Genomic DNA, 24,573 nt, shown 5'->3' with positions numbered 1-24,573 from the left:
CCCCACTTTATATCGACTGCATCAACACTGAAAATAGTTTAAATAAAACGCTGAAAACGGAAATTTTCGAAATATTTACAAATTTGTTACCTAAATCCACAACAACCACATTGGATGAACACTTTTCAAGCTAGAAACGTAGTCAAACCCTAAATAGTTGCAGTGAATTTGGATAATAAACCTAACGTGTTTTATTTTAAAACACAAACAATAATCTGCTCTGTAGTCCTTAAAAAAAGCTTTCTTAAAACAATAATAATATTATAATAGGTCTAACCTATTCACAGTAAAGTTTTAAACTTATAGTACGGGATCCAAATCTAGGTCGACCTTCATCCATCTGCTTTCCGAATGAAACATTTTTTTATTGAATTTCATACATAGACAAATATTATTTGCATTGGTTGCCTATCAAAATCTTGTCAAAGATCCTTAAGGGGGGCATAGGGTTTGAAATCAACATTTCAAGCACATTTTTCTGAATTTTTTTAAAAGTATTTTTAAGTTATTTTATTTTTTTAAGTAAATAAGCATATTCGGTACAATTCATAGAATATTAAAAAAAATTCAAGGAAAAATATAGAAAAACAAGCCAACAGTGATACATTTTCAAGGACACCCCAAAAAACAATGGATTTTGTGGTGGAAATCAGAACTGGTGATTGGATCATGTTAAACAAAAAATTTAGCTTATGAGTTTTTCGAGATTCCCATTCTCTTTTTAAAATTACTCCGCGATTCAAAAACATTTTCCGGTGTGCATCACGATTTGATAGACAGAAAAGAAATTGAAAATAAAAGTTGACAATACGGATAAACGGAGTTTTCTCAAAACTGCTTTTTTCAAAGGCGGTAGACATTGTAACTCCAAAACTACTTCACCGATACAGCTGCAATTTAGTATATGTATATATTTTCTTTTGACCTTTCGTGAAATAACGCCGAGATATTTTTTGTTTTGTGCTTATTTTTTGTTTAACAACAATAAATAATATGTTGCTTTTTACCCTTTTTTTGCAAAAAATTCGTTGTTTTGACTTTATACCAAAAAGTAAAAAATAAGCTAAGCTAAAAACTCATAAGCTAATAAAATCTTTTTGAATTTTTATTTAACATGATCCAATGATAAGTTCTGATCTCCACCGCAAAATCCACTGTTTTTTGAGACGTCTTTAAAAATTTGCCACCGTTGGCTTATTTTTCAATATTTTTCCTTAAATTTTTTTTAATATTCTATGAAATGTACAGAATATGCTTATTCAATATAAACAAAAAAAAATAAAATAATTCTACCGTACTTAAAAAATTCACAAAAATGTGCTAAAAATTTTGATTTTAAACCTACGCCGACCCCCCTTAAGAATAGCTATGACAAGATTTTGATAGGCAACCCATGCAAGTCATATTTGTCAATGTCACTCAAATACAATAAAATTTACATTAACATTCGTCCCAAAATTACAGTGATTTTGTATTATTGCGCCAACTCTGAATTTTAATTAACAAGGGCGTAAATTGTAATTAAAGTTAATCGAAATCACATTTTTGAAGTTCATAAAACTGTCATTCATAAATATTCCTAAGCCGATTAGACTAACAATATACTTTTGTGCGACTGGCCAAATTATCTTCTTCTTAAGGTGCCTATCCGTTCCGGATGTTGGCGATCAGCATGGCTATCCTAACTTTGCGTGCTGCTATTCTGAATAGTCCGGTTGTCGATGTATTAAAGCACTTTCTCAGGTTTTGAAGCCAAGATATTCTTCTTCTCCCTGGTCCTCTCTTTCCAAATACCTTGCCTTGAAGAATGAGTTGCAACAAGCCATATCTCTGTTCATTCCTCATAACATGGCCAAGATATTCTAGTTTGCGCTCTTTGATTATGTTAATAATCTCACATTCCTTGCCTATTCTACGTAGAACCTCAACATTAGTCACACGATCCACCCACGAAATTCTCGAAATGCGCCTGTAACACCACATCTCGAATGCCTCAAGTTTTCTCAAAGAAGCCTCGGAAAGTGTCCAGGCCTCTACTCCGTATAATAACGTAGAAAATACATAGCATCTGATGATAGAGATTTTGGTAGCAAGAGGTAAATCGTGGCTTCTGAAAAGAGACTTCATCATTATGAACGCTGATCTCGCTTTTCCTATGCGTTGTTTTATTTCACTTGAGTGGTCCCACTGACTGTTTATGTTGGTACCAAGGTATGTGTAGCTGTCGACTCTGTCAATTAATTGTTGGTTAACCAAAAGCTGTGTATTTAATATTTCGCGCTTACTGACTACCATGTACTTTGTTACCAAACATACATAGGTACCATACATAGGTACCAAATTATACGTAAGTACTATTATTATCGATAAGATTCAGCCTCTTGAAGAAAGATTTACGAACTTTCGATTTACAAGATCTTTTCTCTCACTTATAATCACGTACACTCCCATTTGATTTTAGATTTATTTATATCAATTTACGCCCTAATTAAGCACGATTCAGAGTTGGCGCAATGATATGAAATTACTATTATTTCGAGACGAATCTGTTTATGTAAATTTTACTTCATTTCATTTGAGCGACATTATACTTTACATAAGATGTGTGCGGTGTCCTTTAATAAAAAAATTGTTTCATCCGGTAAACACATGGGTGAAGGTCAACCTAGATTCGGATCTTTGACTATTACATATCTCTATCTTCTCACTCAACAATTTTCTCTACACTTTTGTCCATTGCATAAATTCACGTATACAATAACAAAAATTATATAAATAGAAAATAATTTTATACATGTATCTCAAATGACTATGACCTATTGCTCGGGTCCGATATTTGACATTGTTTAAAGAGAAGCGTTTCTTCGAATATTAATCTTTTCAGGTGATCTTTCGGTAAATCGTCCAATTCTGTATCGAACCTGAAGGGAGTCTCTGCTACAGGCTGAAAACAAAAAGAAAATAAGTTAAATTAACACTTTACTGGTCAAATATACTGCAGTAAGCGCCACGCTAGTAGACACACGAGTACCTATGTAATTGCTAGGCTTAAGGGCTAATCCAGCCCGTTTTCACATGTGACTTTCATGTCTGTGGTATCATGCGACCGTCATGTCATGTATGTCCTTTTTACTTCCTTTGCGATACTTCAACTATGTTTACATATCTACATTTTCTGATGTTCTAGACGTCATTAGACATTTCTAGGTTATTCAATGACATATTCAATGACAATATTCTCCAACGGATAATTCTTCTAAAATAAACGGTTCCAAAGTTATGGAGGTAGTATAATATAATTGGTCCAAAAAAGGCCTAACCCAAACATCCAAAGTAAAAGTTTTCCTCCAACACCAAATTGTTCTATATGGTCCACATATTGTTCGGTAAAAAGCTACACCATTTTGAGCGTCCGGTTTGGGGGGGGGAGATGGGGGGGAGAAGTCGATAAATTAGTAGTTTTTTTTACGTGTTTCGTCAATATTTCTAAAACTATGCTTTAGCGTAAACAATGTTCTATACAAAAATGTTCTACATAAAATTTAAAACACAAAAGGTCCTATACATAATTGTTATAAAATCAACGGTTCCAGAGTTACGGAGGGTGAAAAGTGGAGGTTTTAGATACTTTTTAATATTTTTTTTTATTTATTTATAATATTATTACTGATGAAAGAAATTTTCTTTAACAGGATTGTGTTTTGTAAATAAAATTTGTTAATTCAGTGGCCGATGGTATGTTAGTGATAAGCCCTTGAAGAAACCTCACCACCCAAAATCATCATCCATTGCCCAAAAAATATAAAAAGTATCCAAAACCTCCACTTTTCACCCTCCGTAACTCTGGAACCGTTAATTTTATAACAATTATGTATCGGATCTTTTTTGTTTTAAATTTTATGTAGACCATTTCTGTATAGAATAATGTTTACACTAACGCATTGTTTTAGAAATATTGACGAAAAACGTATAAAAACTACTCATTTACCGACTTCTACCCCATTACCCCTCAAACCGGACGCTCAAAATGGTGTAACTTTTTACTGAACAATATGTGGACAATATAGAAGAATTTGGTGTTTGAGGAAAACTTTTACTTTGGATGTCTGGGTTAGGCCTTTTTTTGGACCAATTATACTATACTATGTACCTCCGTAACTTTGGAACCGTTCATTTTAGAAGAATTATGCGTAGGGCCTTTTTTATTTCAAATTTAATGTAGAACATTTTTGTATAGAAGGTTGCTCATGCTAAACCGCATAGTTTTAGAAATATTGACGATAAAACTTAAAAAACTACGAATTTACCGATTTCTCCCCCCTCTACCCCCAAAACCGACGCTCAAAATGGTGTGAATTTTTTCTGAACATTATGTGGACCATATAGAACAATTTGGTGTTGGAGGATAACTTTCACTTTGGATGTCTGGGTTATGCCATCTTTTGGATCAATTGTATCATACTATAAGGGTAGCTCAAAATGAATGAAATACAATGTCTAAAACAAATGTAAGAAAGAGATACCATAATTGAAGACAACATAGATAAAATATCAAAGAATGAACTAGTTAGTCTAGAACTAGAAAATGAACAAAATAAGAGAGAAAATTGCAAAATTTGAGAATAAGCAAGATCACAAAAGAACAGAATTGAAAACTTGGAAAAGGAAATATAATAATTCATGGAATAGAAAGAAAAAATTTCAAACTATGGAGCAATATCACCAAAAGCAATAAGCTTAGACATAAAAGAGGAAATACACATAAAGCAGATAATATATTATGCCCCAGTTGAGGGATCAGATGATGCCAAATTGGACGACTTCTATACTCAATTAAAAAAAAAACACAGTAGACACAATTCGAGAAAACATCAAAGAGTACTAATAACAATAGACTGGAATGTTAGGAAGGAAATTATATAGAGGACAGGGATGCATGAAGGGATATACATAAATGAAGCATGGAAAAGGTACTTGCAAACAAAGGGACAAAGAACTATACAACAATAAAAATAAAATTGCCAAAAAGGCAGCAAGAGATGCGAAACAAAAATCCTGGGAACAATTCTGGGAGAACAGCTTAAATGAAAATTATAAAAATACCAACAGATTCTTTTGGAATAAGATCAAAACATTAAGAGGGAAAAGAGAACAGAAATAAAAGATAAAACTAACAAGATACAATAAACCACACGAAACAGTAAAAGTATGGAAAGCGTATTACACCTGTAAAATTAAATTAGAAGAAAACACAAACACCAGTCTAAACTCAAATGAAACATCAAGCTCAAGGGAAGAAGAGAACTAAACATGGAGAATAGAGAAAGGAGAAGTCATCGAAGCAAAAAAAAGAATTAAAAACCAAAAAGCTAGGAGAAGATAGAATAGAATCAGAAATGATGAACTGGATGAGTGAGGAAGCCCTAGTTCTGGATCAAGTGTAATGAATCATTTACAAATTAAAGAGTACATTCAAATTATAAAAAGAAACGTCAAAATCTATGAACAAGAACCAAGAGATATTTAATTACATACAAGGTAAGAATATGTGCCGTTCCGCACCTGTATACTACCCTTTTTTTTTATTAGAAAAAAGAAGTCGCATCCACCAAAAGGTTATTAGCGACGGAACAAAATATAAATAACAAAAGTAAACAACTATAGGTTGTACAGAATGTTTATGGATTTTAGATAATTAACTATATTGTCGCAGGAATAGTTTTGACCTAGAGCCTGTGGTAGAGCGTTTGGGATCTTGTAGCGCTGTCTTTCTTGGTCATATTTACTACAAACTATTAAAAAGTGTTCGACTGTTAATCGGACGTTACACTGATCGCATATAGGTGGATTACTCTTTGTGAAAAGGTAAGAGTGCGTTAACCTGGTATGTCCTAGACGTAAACGCGCAACCGCAATTTGTTCTCGTCTATTTCGCGACGATGGAAACCACTGAGACACATTATTTTTTATTTTATTTAACTTAGAATTAGATTGAGACCACTCATTTCGCCACAAACACAACACTTTATTTTTAAAATAAGCTTTTAAGTCACTAGAAACACACTTGTCTATCGGCTCCGAAAAATCACTTAAAATTGCCTCTCGTGCAGTCCTGTCAGCTTCTTCATTTCCTGTTATTCCGACGTGTGAGGGAACCCATACAAATTGAACGCTTCTTCCATGTTCATGAGCTTGGGAAAGACCATGGAAAAATCCATCAATGTTCCATTGAAGTATCGAGTTGAATGTTGTTAACAGATTCGGAGTTAGATGATACTGAGCAATTATCTACAGAGGAGTCACGGTCTAAGTCAGAAATCTCTTTCCCTAAATGGTTAAGAAGTTTCTTTTGAAGTTTTGTAAACTTAGTTTTTGTAGATCTATCATTTGCATATTGATAGCTGCTTTGTAAAAGATAGAGTAAACCAGGCATATCAGTTGTAAATTCTTTAACGACGCTAATAGTATCGGGGGAGCCTTGGACATTATCAATCAGTAAGGACAATTGGTGGTAATTTAAAACGAATGGTGGGGTATGATTATCAATAAAATTTTCAAGAGTTTCCCGTGTCGATGGGACTTTAGATGAGCGCGGTTTTTTTGGTTTAGAAGATTTGGGTTTTGCAAACAGATTTTGTGATGAAATTGCTGAGTCTGAAGGAGGAGTATCGATCTCACCAATACTGCGTTTTATGGAAGAACTTGCGTTTTCGCAAGTGCTATTAGAGTTTTCACTTAGATGTTGTGGCTTTATTACCTTTGGAAGTACTGGAGCAGACTCATTGGTAATGACAGAAGTCGAGCTTGAAGTTTTGATTGTAAGATTGGTTGAAATGGTTGTTTCGGAAAGTTGTGGTGATGTATCAGTTTTATTGGAGTTTTCTGCAGTTGTATCTAATGGAAGAGGTGCTGATAGATTGGATGATATTGCTTTAGGAGTTTGTGAAAACGGTATTGCCGCTGAATGTGGATGACTGAAAGTGTTGCTATGAGTAGGAGTATTAGTAATTTCTTGGTCATGGAGATTTGTAGGTGTAGGTGATATGCTCGGATTTGATAATGCATAACTTGATGACTGCTGAGTGTTTGGTAACTTGTGTAATATACTTGTTGGATCTGTTTGATTTGGTACTTCATTGTTTGAATCAATATGAGTTGATTCCGTTACTGAACTGTTATTGCATTGGGATGATATGTGTCCTGTATTTTTGCAAATAAAGCAGGTGAGTGTACCTTGTGACAAAAATATGCGGTAAGGTGTTTGGTCGAAATTTATTAGAATAGAATCTGGAATTGGTGATGTTATAGGGCTTACATAAACTTGCCTCCGAAAGCTCAATATGTGACTATATTCGGGAAGAGTTGAGCTAATTTTCAGAAATGTTATTGGGGAAATAAGCTTTAAACCAATATTCTGTAATTCTTCAACTAATACTTGATGAGGAATTGACGGGCAGACACCAGACAAGACTAGTCTTTCTGCTGGAGAGACAAGTCTCCGTGCTGTTACAACTTTGCCGAGTACTTCTATAGAGCCATGTTGTTGCATGAAATTATCTACTACGGTTTTGTTTGCCAAATACATGCAGATTCTATTATGAGATAATCTAGATGAAAAAATAATCTTTTTTGGGTTGATTATTGTGCCCAACGGAATTAAATAATGCTGCAGTTTAGCATTATCGATACAACTAAATACAATTGCTTGGGTCTTACTCGGAAAAGAATTTGAAGCGGCTGATGCATAACTGTTTGTGATATTCGAACGTTGATTTACTGGACTGGTTAGATCGGAATGTGTGTTTACATTGTGTGAGGTCATTTTAAGCTGCGGTGGCGAAAGCTTCAGTCCGGCTCTGGTAAGTGACAAACCAACCGCATGCTAGCTAACCTCACAAAATGATTGAACGGTGGTGTATATTTATTATTTGACGTTTTCTTTTCACAATAATAAAGTAATAATTACGTATAGATGACTTACGTAGTAGTATCTAGTAGATAAACACTTTAATTTAAAAAAACTATTTAATAATACCACTTGTTTTAAGTAAAAACTAGGAGTACAATATCAGTACAACTTCACCATACCTTGATATACTACCCTTAATACAGCTCTAAAACTATTTTTTGTGGCATTTCTTTGCTACCTACTATATTTGTTAGGCATAAATCACAATTTTAATTGAAAATACGCTATAATTACTGCTTCAAATCGAAATGCGAGATATGCATATAAATATAAGTATAGGGCTTCATTAAATTTATTTGTTTGTACGTACCTCATCTGCTGGATCATAATACTGTTCAAGATAAGGATGTGCTAACGCTTCTTCGACCCCTATTCTTTTGTGAGGATTAAAAGTTAACATTTTATCCAAGAGATCTAACGCTTTGGGATCAGCATTCGGATATAATTTAGACCAAGGAACTTTTGGTTTATATGGTAAAGACTGTAAGTAACTTCTTGCCTAGAATAATAAAACATGGTATTAAAGAACTCGCTCAATCAAAGTTAGTTGGATAATAATTATTCCCATAAACAATCTAACGATGTAGACCAGTAAAGTTGGATTTATAGTTTGACGTAGCGTAGACGTAGACGCAACGTAGACGTAAGAAACGGACTGGAGACGGAAGAAGATATTATGTCAATTTATAGATCGACGTAGCGGAATTTTTGCGCATGAGTAGAAAGAGCAAAAGAGTAAACAATATGACTTAATTCTAATTCAACAACATAGCCTATAAATTATACGAACAGTAAACAAACTTTGTGTTTATTTATTTATACTTATACTATTATTTATTATAATATTTATCTGTTTTGTGTGTTACATGGATTAGGAAATAAACGAAAGTATGCTCTTTGGTGCCGCATGCCGTGGGATTTCCAACTATTTTGTTTCATTTCCTGGTCTTTAAATGTTTATTGGATTTACCTATCGTATAATATGTGTGGATAACCACGAATTAGGCTAATAAACAACTCATATTTATCTGAAATATTGAAATGACTATGATATATTTTTATTAAATTAATAACTTAACATCCATTGTATTAACAAATAATTAACAAAATTCGAATATGTTGACAATCAACTTTTTACACAACACAAGGTTTGAGGGGGCGGGGCGGGTCCACTTTGAGTGACAGAACAAAATTCTGCCTTATGATTGGCCAGACGGAAGAAACGCACTGTAAAAGATGAAAGTTGGTCATCTCTTCCGTTACGTTACGTTTCTCTTATGTTCCGTCAGGCGCTTGCGTTCATTTATAAACAAGAGTACACAAAACTCGGTGTTGAACTTTTCCAGTGCGTCTACGTTACGTCTACGTCTACGCTACGTCAAACTATAAATCCAACTTATGGATCTGTGAAAAAACGTCTATTTTTGGATGTGAGAGGTGGCATTCGGATTTTTGCAGATAAAGTTAGATGACACCTTCAGTAATAATAACTGACTTATGCTCCTTCTCAAATATGCCCGGAACATTAATAAAAAAATTAAAATATTTAAAAATTTTGAAAAACGTCGATTTTTTCTGCTTTCTTTGCTTATAACTTTAAAACGATTCGTTTTGGAACAAAGTCGTAGAGAAATAAAATAAAGATAATTGAATTTTGTATGATATGCGACTGGTCAAAAATGTCTTAACGTATTACCTTTTCTGCAATATAGCAATAAATACAAAATAAGGGGGCAAAATACGCCTGTTGTTATTCAATGTTTTTAACCACTTTGGTGGCACTTAGAACCTAAGTAATTCGCTTAGGAAATTCTTTGTAACATACTTAAACCGTGTACCAAATTTCATTAAAATCGACCTAATAGATTTTGCATAATAAATTTGCAATCTAAATGTTTTTAAAAAAGTTCAAATTTTTTAAAAGCTTTCTGAACAAAAAGTAGACCATTTAGAAGTTGGCTAATTTTTTTACATATAAAGAGGTGCTCTACCTATCTAATACACTTTACAGAATTAAAATCGGATTATTTAAGGGGCCTCAGCAATGTTTTAAACTTATAAACAATTGTTTTGCTTATAAACAAATAGCTTTGTTTAATAATAAAAAAAATAATTTTTAGCAATACAAATAATTAAAACCGGTATATTTTGACTTAAACTTTCAAATGCTGTCAGCAGAATTGGTATTTTATTTTTTAATCAAAAGTTATTCGCGTTCAAAAATTTCAATTTTTCGATTTTTTGAAAGTTTCACTGCGTTTATCTCGAAAACTATGCATCCTACGAAAAAACTTGCAAGAACATTGTTTGCTTAGAATTACCCAAGAAATACAAAAAAATGTTTTATTTTGCGAAAAATCGATGTTATGTAATTCCTCAAGTTCTTTGTTTATAACAATCTTATCGACATCCGGATCAACTGTTACCCAAAAAAATCGTGTTCTACGGGTCAAAAAATACATAAAAATCTTGGGCAAGTCCATCTAAATAAAGGAGCGCGTAGCACCCCCTCCTGGCCACAGCACTAATTTGTTTATAAGCCAAAAAATTGTTTATAACTTTAAAACATTGCTGAGGCTGCTTAAATTTATTTATATTCAAAATCTAGTAAGTCAATTTTAATGAAATTTGGTGTACGGTTTTAGCACATTACAAAAATTTTCTAAGCGAATTAGGAAGATTCCAAGTGTAACCTAAGTGATGGAAAATCATTGAATAAGGACAGGTTTTGCCCCCTTATTTTATATTTATTGCTATTTTGCAGCAAGGGTGATAAATTAAGACATTTTTAACCAATCGCATCTGATAGAAAATTTAATTATCTTTGTTTTATTCCTATACGACTTTGTTCCAAAATGAATCGTTTTAAAGTTATAAACAAAAAAAGTAGAAAAAAATCGATGTTATTCGAAATTTTTAAATATTTGAATTTTTTTATTAATGTTCCGGGCATATTTGAGAAGGAGCATAAATCAATTATTATTAACGAAGTTATCACCTAACTTTATCCTCAAAAATCTGAATGCCACCTCTCACATCCACCTAAAAACAGATCCTTACTGGTCTAATGATATATAATTAGATCTTGCAAAACTTAAAAAAAAATTTGCAAAAAAGTTACTCTGAAACTGAATGTATATATTATGCGGCAAAATAAACAGTACTGAAATGAATATTAGAATGTTTATAATTATTTATACAGTGATGAGCGCGCTAATAACCGGCAAAATAGCTGAAAAGATGGAAAACATATAATAACACAGGTCTACAGAAAAAAAAATTTGTTTTGGTGCCGTGAATCTTTAAGCTGATTTTTACTATATTAGGGGCGATAAATCGAAATATGGATTCCGTTTTTTTGTATCAGCTCTAGTTTTATGGATATGGCACATTCCGAAATTAGTAGTTTTAATATGTGAGATAATGAAGAATATGTTATTAAAAGGAATATACATTGTTAATTAAACTTCTTCGTCCGCATATTTGTTGTTCTCAATGTATTATGCCTTATTTATGCAAGAAAGAACATTATTGCCCAGTCTTTAGTCGAACCAGGGAAAATAATTTTACCACCCCTCCATATTAAGCTAGGCCTAATGAAGCAATTCGTTAAGGCACTTGATTCTAATGGACCATGCTTCGCCTACATAGGAAGGAAGGAAGCTGCCCTAGATAAGTACGGAAAAACTTAAAGCTGGTATCTTTGATGGACCACAGATCAGACTTCTTACAAAGGATACGGCTTTTGTGAGGTCAATGAATGAGGTAGAGAAAAAAGCTTGACTTTCTTGTGGACATTATGAAAAATTTTCTGGGAAATCACAAAAGTGAAAACGATGCTGAGCTGGTAAACCGTTTGCTGAATAATTTTCAATTACGGATGTAATATAAGCATCAAAGTCCACTATCTTCACAGCCACCTGAACCGTTTCCCTGAAAACTTAGGTGACACAAGTGAGGAGGAAGGTGAGAGATTTCACAAAGACATAAAAACCATGGAGTACCGGTACTAAGGAAGATGGGACACCCGTATGATGGCAGGTTTTTGCTGGAGTCTGAAGAGAGATTGTTTAAAAGTCCATTCCAGGAAATCGCGCTAGAGAAACTTTCGTTATGTCAAGTAAAGTTTTTTTTTCTATTTTGTTAGCTTTTTTCTCAAAACTAATTGTATATCTGTTTCATTGTACAGAGGGTTTTATTGTAGTTAAATGCCTTAAAATATACTTTTTTTAATTGTGTGATTTTTATTCCAATTTAGTATATCCATATCAGCATATTCGTATTTCAAAACATAATAGCTGGCACGACCTACGTTATCTTGAAAACTAGAGCTGATAGGGCAAAACTAAAGTCATATTCGGAATCAGCATGCCAAATATACTTAAAATCAGCTCTAAACACTTTGGCACCAAAAACACTGTAGGCCTGTGTAATAATATCGTATGGCATTTTTGCCGGGGAGACCTTTTCGGACAGTTCCGGCGCCATTTACATCTTTAACCCTGTTTCAAGTAACTAGTGCCGATGTACACTAGCCCAGGGGGACCGACGACTTTACGTGCTCTCCGAGGCACGGTGAGACGGCTCGTGTCATTATTGGAAATGAAAATGGTTTGTCTTTGGCAATGCTCGAACCCACGTGCACTGGCGTATGAGGCCAGCGAATATGCTGTTACTCCACGGCCGCTCACATGGAAAACATAATACATTGCGAAACAAAAAGAGATGAAACTAGTGGAGGTGGAAATTATCGTTATAACTGTTTAAAATAACATTTAATTACATAGTTTCCTACCTTTAGACGTATCAGAGGAGTATGACAACTGTCACTGTGACAGTAGAATTTTATAAAATACTCCTGTCACAGACGTCTAAAGGTGGGAAACTATGTAATGTAATGTTAATTAATACGTTTATAACGATAATTTCCACCTCCACTAGTTTCATCTCTTTTTGTTTCGCAATGTATTGTTTTCCATCTTTTGAGCTATTTTGCCGGTTATTAGCGTGCTCATCACTGTATATTTGGTATCCACGACGGAGCCTTGCAAACATTATTCATGACGACGTTCCCGATAAAACAGATGTTAAGGATATCCTTTGATATGAAAAATCTTTCAATTCTAGTCCGCAATTCCGGAATATCAGATGGCGGATGGATCTGCCTCCTTAGGCCTTCCCCATATGTACCCATCGGGTGGCGTTAGGTCTGGTGGAAAATCACTGCCACGCGAAGTAAGGCGATCTCCATAATGATCGCGTAGTGTTCGAAGAGACCGTGTGACAGGTTACCCAGCTCTGCTGAAACCATTGTTGATTTTAAGCTTGGACTGGTTTCACGACTTTTTCCGTATTATGGAAAATAGTACTCCATGATAAAAAATTTTTCTTTAAAACTAAGAACCATCCTGAAGCACGTAACATTAGAGATATCGCAAAGGCATTTTTATTGCACGCTAAAAGCAGAATACGCTATTTGACATGTACGCAAGCGCAGAGTTAATGTTACGCTAATACCAGATAACGTGTCCCGCTATTTAGGTCGAAATAAGGGACGGTTAACGCTAATTTGACATTTGAGATGAAACTAGGGATGGCGGTTTTTGACAAAACACCGGTTTTCGGATATACCGGTTTTTTTGCTTACGGTTTAACCTGGCGGTTATAACCGGCCAAAAAAACCGTTTTTTGGAAAAACCGGTTTTCGGTTTTTTTAATCCAATGGGTTACAAAGTTACATTTACAATACACTTTAGTTTGCGATACTCCATTCGACTCGATATCAATATGATCAAAATTAGTACTATCGAAAGAACATGTATTACTTTTAACGTTTGTATATTTGTAGAATAGGTACATTTTAACTCATTTAATACTTCCTGTATGAGTGTATCGTTTTGAAAACGTAGCGAAATTCTTGGAGATTCGTATTCGTAATCAGTAATTCGATATTCATAGTCAGAGCATTATTTTTGGTAATCAGAAAAAGTCATTCACCCACTTTCAATGTCAAGAGTTAAGTGTGAAGAATAGATGATGTTTACGTCTAATTCAACCAGATCACTTCTTATGTAAATATTATGATTACAAATACCTTTTCAAGGAAATACAGGGTGTCCAGAAACTCTACCGACAAACGAAGACAGATAATTTTAAGATAATTTAACCCAATTCACTTAGTCCGAAAATGCTTCCTAAGGGAGCTAGAGCTCTTTGAAGATGGCGCCTTGTAATTTGTTTTTCTTAAATACCTCCAGAACGCTTCTATGTATTTAGAAAAACAAAAATTGGTACGCGTATTTATCTTCAAGATATAAATCTAATCCATCCATTGCAAATTTCTAGTACCGATCATAGGCGTCCGTTTTGGGTAGGGCAACGGTTATTTTATCGCATAACTTTTTTATCTTTAACTTTTATGCATTTCTGACACTGGATTATTAAATTGTGAAGTATTCTAGTACTAAAAGGTACTCCGCTTTTTGAATTAAAAAAAAAAATAAAAAAAACCGTTTAGAAAGACGAAAACTGGTACATTTATTTATATTCCAGAGATAAATCGATTTCATTAATTGCGAATTTCTAGTACTGGTCACAGACGTCCGTTTTGGGTAGGTCAACAGTTATTTTATAGTATAAATTTTTTGTCTTCAATTTTTGAGCATTTTTGACACTAGATTATTAAATTATGAGGTATTCGAGTACTAAAAGTTACACTTACTATATGTTGGTAAAATACTTCGTTTTTTGTTGACAAGTTCTTTCAATTTTTTTTTTTTCAAATTCCAAAAACGAAAAATTTTCAAATCGATTTTTCTAGAAAACGGTGTGTCCTACCAACTTAAAGCAAGAGTACCTTTTAGCACTAGAATACCTCACAATTTAATAATCCGGTATCAAAAATGCATAAAAGTTAAGGACAAAAAAGTTATGCGATAAAATACCCGTTGCTCTACCCAAAACGGACGCCTATGACCGGTACTAGAAATTTGCAATGGATAGAATCGATTGATCTCTGAAAAGTAAATATGCATACCAATTTTCGTTTTTCTAAATAGAAGCGTTCTGTAGTTATTTAAGAAAAACTAATTTCATGACGCCATTTTCAAAGAGCTCTAGCTCCCTTAAGAAGCATTTTCGGACTAGGTGAATTGGGTTAAATTGTCTTAAAATTATCTGAGGAATCTCCTGTCTTCGTTTGTCGGTAGAGTTTCTGGACACCCTGTATAATAAAACTTAATAATTGTTTCTGGCTGATGGGAGATTGCACTTTCAGTTTGCTTCTGTATTTTATAAAATAAAATAAAATATGAATTATGGTTTTGTTTGGAATAATTACTTGAGAATAATAATTATGATTGGGATCCAAAATAATACCTAACCTAATCCTAATCACCGTAAAAACCTAATAACCGGTTTTTACTTTAAAAAGAAAAAACCGGTTATAACCGGGACAAAAAAACAACCGGTAAAACCGGTTATTGCGAAGTAAAAAAACCGGTTTTAGGTTTAAACTGGTAGGTTTTCCCATCCCTAGATGAAACATAAAAATAATTTATACGCTCTGAGCTTCGCGATGTCGCTCCTAGCGGATTAGTAATGCAACTTTCACCGGTAATTTTTAAATTTATTATTTAATTGTTATCGCTTAATATTTACAACGCAAAAAAAAGTAATTAAATTGTAATCGATTTTTAAAGATTTTGCTAATCATTTTGACGTTCTATTGATGAAATATTAGGTTTGTTCTAGCATCAGTTTCAAACGGTTTGAAACCATCAGCGAATAGTGGACGAGCGCGAGTAGAGGGGATAGCACTGGTGACTGTATTATGTTTTCTCACTGACCAACTGTTTGCTGACGGTTTTTGACTAGTTTCACTGTTTGCTAGAACAAACCTAATAATTTCTTACTTCGGATACTTTCACAATTATCGTGTAGATGGCGCTAATATTAAAAGATTAATTACATATTACGGAACATTAAAAAACTTAAATTCAGTATGTAAAACGTAAGTATATTTAAGGTAAAAATATATACCACAGCTTTGACCAACTAATATTTTTTATAATTAATGTTTTTATTTTTAATTTTAAATTAATCACTTTGACATTTATGTCAAATTTCCAGAAAACGTTTACAGACTTGTCACTACTGGCGCTCGCGAATTTTTAAATATCCCCTCTACGTACGAGCTCACAGCGTATAGAATACAAATTTTATAAAATAAAAACTGTGAATCAACTTGTTTCCTGAGTTGAGAAACACGTGTGTTCTTATTTTGTCTACAATAGACTAATTTTTGTGATTAGGATATTAGTTATTGAGATATTATTTTTATACTGATTATTTATATTTATTGTTGGTTAAATCATTAAAATAAATGTCAACCTGCTCAGTATCCAAATTCATTTTTCAATATAAAAAACATTTATAGTATTCCTCAACATTCATTTCTAGGTTACATTTAATCCCAAACGTCGGTCGGTTGTCATAATAACGTTACACCCCGCCCAGAACATTTGCGATAACTCTCTGGATAACTGTGTTGAAATATACCATTATCCCTTATTTACGTCTTGACACGGTATTAACGTACGCCTTTGCGATATCTCTCTATTAACACGACGTTCACATACGTTATAACGACGTTCGGAAACCACTCAGTACGTTTCGGCGCCAGACACATACAAATTTGAGGCACACGCATTTCAGTACTGTTTATTTTGCCACATACCGTATTTTTCTTGTCAAATGTTTACTTACTTTTTCGTTAATAATACAGTCCAAGTCTTCTTGAGAGGGAGATCCTAGGACTCCAAGAATGTGGTTTAATTGATCTAAATAATGTTTTCCTGGAAATATCGGTCTATTTGCTAACATTTCCGCTAAAATACATCCCACCGACCATATATCAATTGATTTTGTATATCCCTAAAAAATCGTAAATTCCTTATTTTACTTTATATGAAACGGAGATCACGATCACTACTACTCGTCAAATATAGCTTGAGACTTGCCATCTGCGTAGGAAACTAATAGTCCTGGATACCGCGTACCAAAAAAAAAGTTTATTAATAGCAAGCTGAAAATTTGTTAATAGCTTAACGGTGTCTAGTCGGACAAACTTTGATGTACGGGAACACTGAAACAGGGAAAGTTTTAATTGTGGAAAAGTTTAAAAATTTGGAACGGCAGATTACGAAAACGTCCCATGTATTTTGTCGGACAGAACATCCAGTTGATTTGTTATCCTCTCATTAAACTCTCATGCAAAAATCAGACCGCTATTTATCACCAACATAATTCCTGCCATTTGACATGTTCCACGCGTTCCACTCATTAAAATGCCCAGTTGGTGATAAACACCAGTCTAATTTTTGCGTGAGAGTTTAATGAAATGGTAGCAAATCAATTGGAAGTTCTGTCCGACAAAATACATGGAACGTTTTCGTAGTCTGACGTTCCAAATTTTTAACCTGTTCCACAATTAAAACTTCCCCTGTTCCAGTGTTCCCATACATCAAAGTTTGTCCGACTAGACACCGTTAAGTTATTAACAAATTTTCAGCTTTCAACTTTTTTTTGGTACGCGGGATCCAGGTCTATAAATGAGAACACATTGTACGTTATGCAAATATATTGGTCCTTCGAACCAGATGTTAAGATATAATTTAATTGTAACACATGTCGAATGAAAAATTAAGCTAATGTGAAATTAAATTAATAAGATTAATTGTAATTGAACACTGCGTCTAAAAGTGACTGCACTTTAAGTCATATTAAAGTCATATCATCAAGAAAAATAAATTTTTAAGCCGGCAATAATTTTTGTTTAAAGATAATCCTCATTGGTTTCTATCATTCCTTGCGGTAGAACAGGTGTAGTTCAAACCAAACTCTTCTTTGAGTGCGTCATAGTTTACCGAATTCTCACTAGGGCATTAAGTTGGAAGTGACAGAAAAAAGGACATCCTGATTATACATCATCAATCAGCTCTAATTTGTCCATTGTTGAACATAGGCCTCCTCCAGATATTGCCATCTTCTTCTGTTCTGCGCCTCTGCTATCCAATTGGTCACAATTATTTTGAGGTCGTCGGTCTATCGCGTTGGGGTCTTTCTCGACTTCGCTTGTCTGCCCGTGGTCTCCACTCAAGCATTTTTTTGTTCATCTATCGTCTTTTATTCTTGCAACATGTCCCACTCATCTCCATTTTTGCCTTGTAATATGTTCGATAATATCTTCCACTTCAGTTCGTTTACGAACTCGTTTCTTACTCTATTTCTCAAGCTTTCCTTTTTTAATGGATTGGTATTGGTATATTTGTTTTAAGGGGCTGTCCTAGTGCAAAAGTACGAAATTCATATACTTTTGTGGGAATTTCTAAAATAAAATGTACCTACTGTACCAATTGTTTTGAAAATTTGCACGAGCACTTATTATAAAACGAAGTATGTACATGTAAAACAATTGTCATACAAAAATATTGAAAATCAAAGTATTTATGCGCCATCTACCGTCTCCGTGAAAATAAAAACATAACTTCACTGCTGCAGTGATTGGGACTAATATTGATCCTGAAACATAAAATTTCAAAGTTATTATTGAAATATAAGTTATTTTCTATACCATCAACTAGGGGTTTTTTGATCGGATAAAAAATGTCAATTTGGCGGTTTTTGAAAATGAAAATGTTTTAGCTAATTTCAAAAAAAAATTTTAACACTTCGTCATTTTTCCAAATTTTAACATTTTTTAAAAATCCTAGTTGATGGTATAGGAAATAACTTATATTTCAATAATAACTTTGAAATTTTATGTTTCAGGATCAATATTAGCACTGCAGCAGTGAAGTTATGTTTTTATTTTCACGGTGCCAGTAGATGGCGCATAAATCGTTTAATTTTGAATATTTTTTATGAAAAGTGTTTTAGATATACTTCGTTTTATAATAAATGCTCATGCACATTTTCAAAACAATTCGTACAGTACTTTTTATTATGGAAATTCCCAAAAAAAGTATACTAATTTCGTACTTTTACACTAGATTAGCCCCTTAAATACGTCTCCCATTTTTCCGAATGCAGCCCAAGGCCCTGATTCTAATTCAAATTTCGACTGAAAACAAGTCGCAATCAATATGGCGACGTTGAAATGCGACTGTGCGAGCCTTGTGGATTTTAGTTGAACTAACGAAATGATGTCATAAAATAGCGACTTATCGAAATTAATTCCGACTCCAAAAAAGTGGTTGATATTATCATTTCGAGTCGAAATTATTGTGACACACACGGACATGAATGAATGGCCGAAAGCGAGGTTAGGTTTAGTTTAGAGTTTAGGAGATGTGTTTTGTTTGTTTCTTGCAAGGTAGTAATATGGCAAGGTATTAATAAAGCAAAAGGTATTAATATGGCTGGGTTTTATGGAAATTTGCTAGATTTTGAGGAATTAGATAGAATAGTATTAAATTAGAAATATAATAATTGAGAATGTTCACAACGTGAATTATCAACTCAATGAAAGATGTGTAATAATCTGGGAAGATAAAACAAGGAAAATTATGTACCAGCTATTTCATTGCTGGACATGCTGGAATCAAATCTTAAGATTTCATATATTAGTAATATACCTATGCAGAGTCCGCAGAAAGTGTGGTATTTGGTTTATAAACACATTAGCGCTCCTAAATCTCTTTTTCAATTATTGCTCTGTAACTCAGAAGATTTTGACGTTAAACCAAAAACACTCACATAAAAATTCACTGTAATTTAATTCTGCACATAGATATTTTTTTTTTTCGATTTCCTTCGGCGGAAATTTTCCTCGGAAATTCGGTTTTTCCAAACAAAATCTTTAATTTTCAACTAAAATTTTAGGGCAGTAATTTGTCAATAATTAAATAACTTGGTGACATAAATCTTTTTTGTTATGAGTGTCTTGAAGATATGAAAATTTGTATGTACAAAGAGGACCGGAATAAAAAGGTAATGGTTAAAAGATTGAAATCCCGTTGTTTATAACTCTGTCGCAAATGTCGGCAAATGCCGGTCAAATTTGACCGGTTATACCTGGAACCATTCAATTCGATTTTTTTTCTTCAAAGAAGCAGTACCCTTTTCAACAGCGTTAACTTAATTTAATTTAATCTGATATTTTCTGAGGGGTTCCATTTGTTTATAAGCCAAAAAATGGTTTCTTTATAACATTCCTAAGACCGCTCAAATAGTCCAATTTCAATTCTGTAAAGTATGTTGAATAGGTATAGTGCTTTTTTATACGAAAATCATAGTTATTCTGGTGTATGATAATCTTTCTGGTTATTATTTCGACCGAAATTTTTTAATTAACGTTTTAATTATTGCTAAACTATTGGTTAGATTGTCGCCGGCCTCCTAATATATAATCTACTATAAAAATCTTTCATGTCATCAATTTATTTAACTATTGATAAATAATTACTTCCCTAAAATTTTAATTGAAAATTGCAGATTTTTTTGGGAAAACTCGGATTTTCCGAGTAAAATTTTTGTTGAAGGAAATCGGAAAAAAAACTTTGTGCGGAACTAAATTACGGTGAATTTTTATTTGAGTGTTTTTGGTTTAAAGGAAAAATTTTAGGAGTTACAGAATTACTAATTGAAAAAAAAAAGAAGATTTAGGAGTGCTAATTTGTTTATAAATAAAATAACACGTTTTCTGCGGACTTGTCATAACCCATATTACTAATATATTATGTAATTTTAAGATTCGATTTCAGCAATAAAATAGCTGGTGAATAACTTTTCCCAAAAATGGCATTTTGTCGATCATTTTCCCAGACTATTAATGTTGCGGTGGTTGCGTAGCCAATAAATCCAATAAACCGGAGCGCCAACAAAATTCTGAGCAGTGTCAAAATGATAACGTTAATATCCCCAGTTGTAACTAATATCGAAATGAATAAGAATCGCTATAAATTGCGACCATCATGGCGGAGTGGAAATTAAATTGCGGCCTCGAAATGAATTAGAAACAGGCCCCAACCTACACTTATTCTTCTGAGTAGCTCGCATGTTTGGTTGTCTCGCGTTAACCTTATTTCGTGACCCAAATATACATATTTTTCCACAAGTTGGTCATTATTTTTGTTTTTCCATAGTTTATCTTTAAGTCTACCCTCTGTGTTACTTGCAGTAGTTGTTGTAGCATAACTTTTAAGTCGTCGGTTATGAGAACAATGTCATCGGCATATCGGAGATGATTGAATATCTTTCCATCGATGCTAATACCCTTTGATTCCCACTCTAGTCGTTTAAATATTATTATACATAAAACTTAGAAAATTACGTATTCATTGACGAGTAGTTGCATATTAAAGCGACTTCTACTTATGGATGTATAATTGGTTGACGTTTAGATCGTGACAGTACTTTCACAATGTCAACGGCTAAAATGAAAATTGTCATTCTAGGTTAGTACTTTCCAACATATTACATTGAAGTTAATAAAAAATGATTATTTGGATTAGGTTTCCTTTCTTGCAGTATTGAACCTAAATTTGACTTAAAGTGTTGAATAAATAAACTTACTTTGGAATTAAGCATAATTTCAGGTGCTCTGTACCACCTTGTAGCTACATACTCTGTTAAAAATCCCGTGTGATCATGTTCTGGATCTGCTACTCTGGCTAGCCCGAAATCACATATCTACAAACATACAAATATCATCAAGGCAATATACATCAACGTAAAAAAATAGTAGTAGTCAATGTAAAAAAATAAAACATTAATTAAAATTCTTTAGAAAAGGTATATAATTTATTAAAATTCCCTTAAAGGGCTACATCAAATATGCCGAACATTTTCGACCTTGATATAGATCATCATCAGTGCTGATCTGTATTAAGATTGAAAACGTTCTGCATTGATGTAGCCGTTTAAGGGAATTTTGATAAATTGTATACCTTTTCTAAAGGATTTTAATTAATTTTTTTGTGATATGGTATACACAGCCAGCTACAGGAAAAAATTCTTCCTTGTGGATTTGTAATAAATAGCTTCAGAATCATTCAACACTTACTTTGAGATCACAGGTAGTATTTAGAAGTAGATTACTTGGTTTTAAATCTCTATGAAGTACATTTGCCGAATGTATATATTTCAGCCCTCTGAGAATTTGATAAAGGAAGTAACATATGTGATCGTTACTCAGTCTCTAAAAAATAAATAATTTTAATTATAGAAGTTTAAGTAATTACATATAAGCAAATAAGGGTCGAAGTTTTTCAAAGTTTTTAGAAATTAAAAAATACGAGAACCTTTGTAAAAGGTATATTTAAAATTCCTGAGCCACCAAAATGTTTTGTGTAAAAACACTTTGAACATTGTTGTAATATACTACATATTTTTAATAATATTTAGTGACATTGCAAATATTCATGGATATTACCCAGGGCAACATAGGACGCTTCCCATGTGGTTTGAATTTAAGGATAGAAACCTCATATATTGGAGTTAAATGGCCACCTCCAATATGATTCTCCAATATATAACTCCCAATATGTGAGGTTTCAATCCTTAAATTCCAACCACGTGGAAAGATTCCTGTGTTGCCCTGGGTAATAATCCAGGAATATTTGCAACATCACTAAATATTATTAAAAATATGTAGTACATATATCACAACAATTTTCAATATTTAAAGGGTTTTACCCAAAACATTTTGTGAGTCAGGCATGCTATTTTTTTCCTTTTAGTAACACTGATGATGGATTTTTTAATCCGAAAACGTTCTGTGATTTAATGTAACCCTTATTTAGTGAATTATAAATATACCTTTTACAAAGGATCTCGTATTTTTGTGATTTATAGTATACAGCCAGCTACAGGAATTTTATTTTCCTCGTGAATTTTTTAAAAATTGTCTTTTTGGTATAGTTTAGTTTCCGTTGCGTCCGTAATTATCCAGGCTTTAACTCCATATAAAAAGACAGAGAATACGTAGCATCTCAATTCTCTAGTTCTAATTTCTATTCACAGTTTTCCATTGCGTAATACTGCTTTCATTTTATTGAAAGTGATTCAGGTCATCTCAATACGTCGTTTTATTTCAAGGCTTCTTCTTCTACGGCACTACAGCCTAAATTGAGCCTTGGCCTCCTTTATTTTTTGCCTCCACCCCTGCTTGTCTGTGGCTGCTCTTCTCCATACACGGACTCCTAAAAGGGCTTGTGTGTCGTTGTTTACTGTATCTTCCCAGCGCTTTTTTGGCTTTCCAACCGGTCTCTTTCCTTGCATTCTAGCATTCAGTGCTCTTTTTGGTAGCCTATCCTCTCCCATTCTTATCACATGTCCGGCCCATTGCAATCTTTGTATTTTAATGAAGTCTGACAGGGGTGCTTCCTTATAAAGTTGATAAAATTCGTTGTTGTATCGACTTCTGAAGATTCCGTTTTCTCTCACAGGTCCTAGTATTCTCCTCAGTCCTTTCCTTTCGAATGTGTCGAGTTTGTTTTTGGATGTTTCTTTCAAGACCCAGGCTTCACTGCCATAGCATGTTATTGGTCGAATTAAGGTTTTATAGATTCTCATCTTTGTATTTCGGTGGACACTTTTAGACCGAAATATATGGGAGAGGGAAAAATAAGCTCTGTTTGCCTGCATTATCCTCTTCCGTATTTCTCCATCTTCTGATCCGTCGGCATATATTTCTACTCCCAGGTATGTAAACTTTCCAACCGTTTCAATGTCATCTGCATGTATAATGTTTTGTGGGACTATATTTCTTCTCGTATGTATCATTATTTTTGTTTTTTCTGTGTTAATTTCCAGACCTAGCATTTTTGTTTGTGTTTTTAACTCTGCGTATGTTTCCTGTGCTCCCGTTGATGTTCTACTCATAATATTAATATCATCGGTATACGCAGCCAGTTGAACCGTTCGGTTGGTCAGTAGGTTTCCTCGTCCACTTTGCATTTGCCTAACCGCATACTCCAGTGCCAGGTTAAACAATGTTGAGGCCAGCCCATCTCCCTGCTTTAGTCCCTGCGAAATTTTGAAAAAGTCTGTCCGGTGGTTTTGTATTCAAGGCTGCGGACCCATTATTCATTTAGCTCACATCCCAAGGTATCTGGGTACTTTCTCCAAAACTTTTCCTTTAACGTAGATTGTTTCGTCTGCAATCTTGTCCTTACTGGCAATCATGATTTTTGTTTTTTTTTGTGTTCAGAGCCTTTCCATATCTCTCGCAGTACTGCATAGTGTGATCAACCAAAAATTTGCAGCCCTTCTCTACTGTTCGCAAGGAGTATTGTATTGTCCGCATATCTGAGATTATTCACTAGTGTTCCATTAAGTGATATGCCTTCATTGATGCCTTCTAACTGTAACGGTCTCAAATTCGTCGTCTTAAAAATATTCAGTTCCGGCCCTGTGTTGACGAACGAATTGGATGCAAGGTTATACCGCGAAACTTCTTTAATATATCCCACGATATTGTTTTTCGTTTGCCGTTCGGATACTCAGAATTAATACGTTGTGTGTGTTTCGGTTTACTATCAAACGAATTTAATAGCCTTTTGAGTCAGAAGTCTGGGAAGTGTTTATATTAGATCTGGATG

General features: G+C 33.6%; 1 protein-coding gene across 1 annotated transcript in view; it reads right to left on the bottom strand.

The window, feature by feature from the left end:
• Window positions 1-63: 63 nt before the first annotated feature.
• LOC114330501 (mitogen-activated protein kinase 1) overlaps window positions 64-24,573 on the bottom strand; it is a 54,758-nt gene continuing 30,248 nt past the window's right edge. Inside the window, exons 4-8 of the mRNA XM_028279846.2 lie at window positions 22,035-22,169; window positions 21,545-21,661; window positions 16,736-16,903; window positions 8,280-8,468; window positions 64-2,944 (exon numbers count right to left, since the gene is read on the bottom strand). Coding sequence (XP_028135647.1) covers window positions 2,810-2,944; window positions 8,280-8,468; window positions 16,736-16,903; window positions 21,545-21,661; window positions 22,035-22,169 — 744 coding nt within the window. The 3' untranslated portion in view covers window positions 64-2,809. The remainder of the gene's footprint in view (window positions 2,945-8,279; window positions 8,469-16,735; window positions 16,904-21,544; window positions 21,662-22,034; window positions 22,170-24,573) is intronic.

This window comes from Diabrotica virgifera, chromosome 9 (assembly GCF_917563875.1).
Source record: "Diabrotica virgifera virgifera chromosome 9, PGI_DIABVI_V3a".
Taxonomy (NCBI): Eukaryota; Metazoa; Arthropoda; class Insecta; order Coleoptera; family Chrysomelidae; genus Diabrotica; species Diabrotica virgifera.
This window is presented reverse-complemented; position numbering and strand designations above follow the sequence as displayed.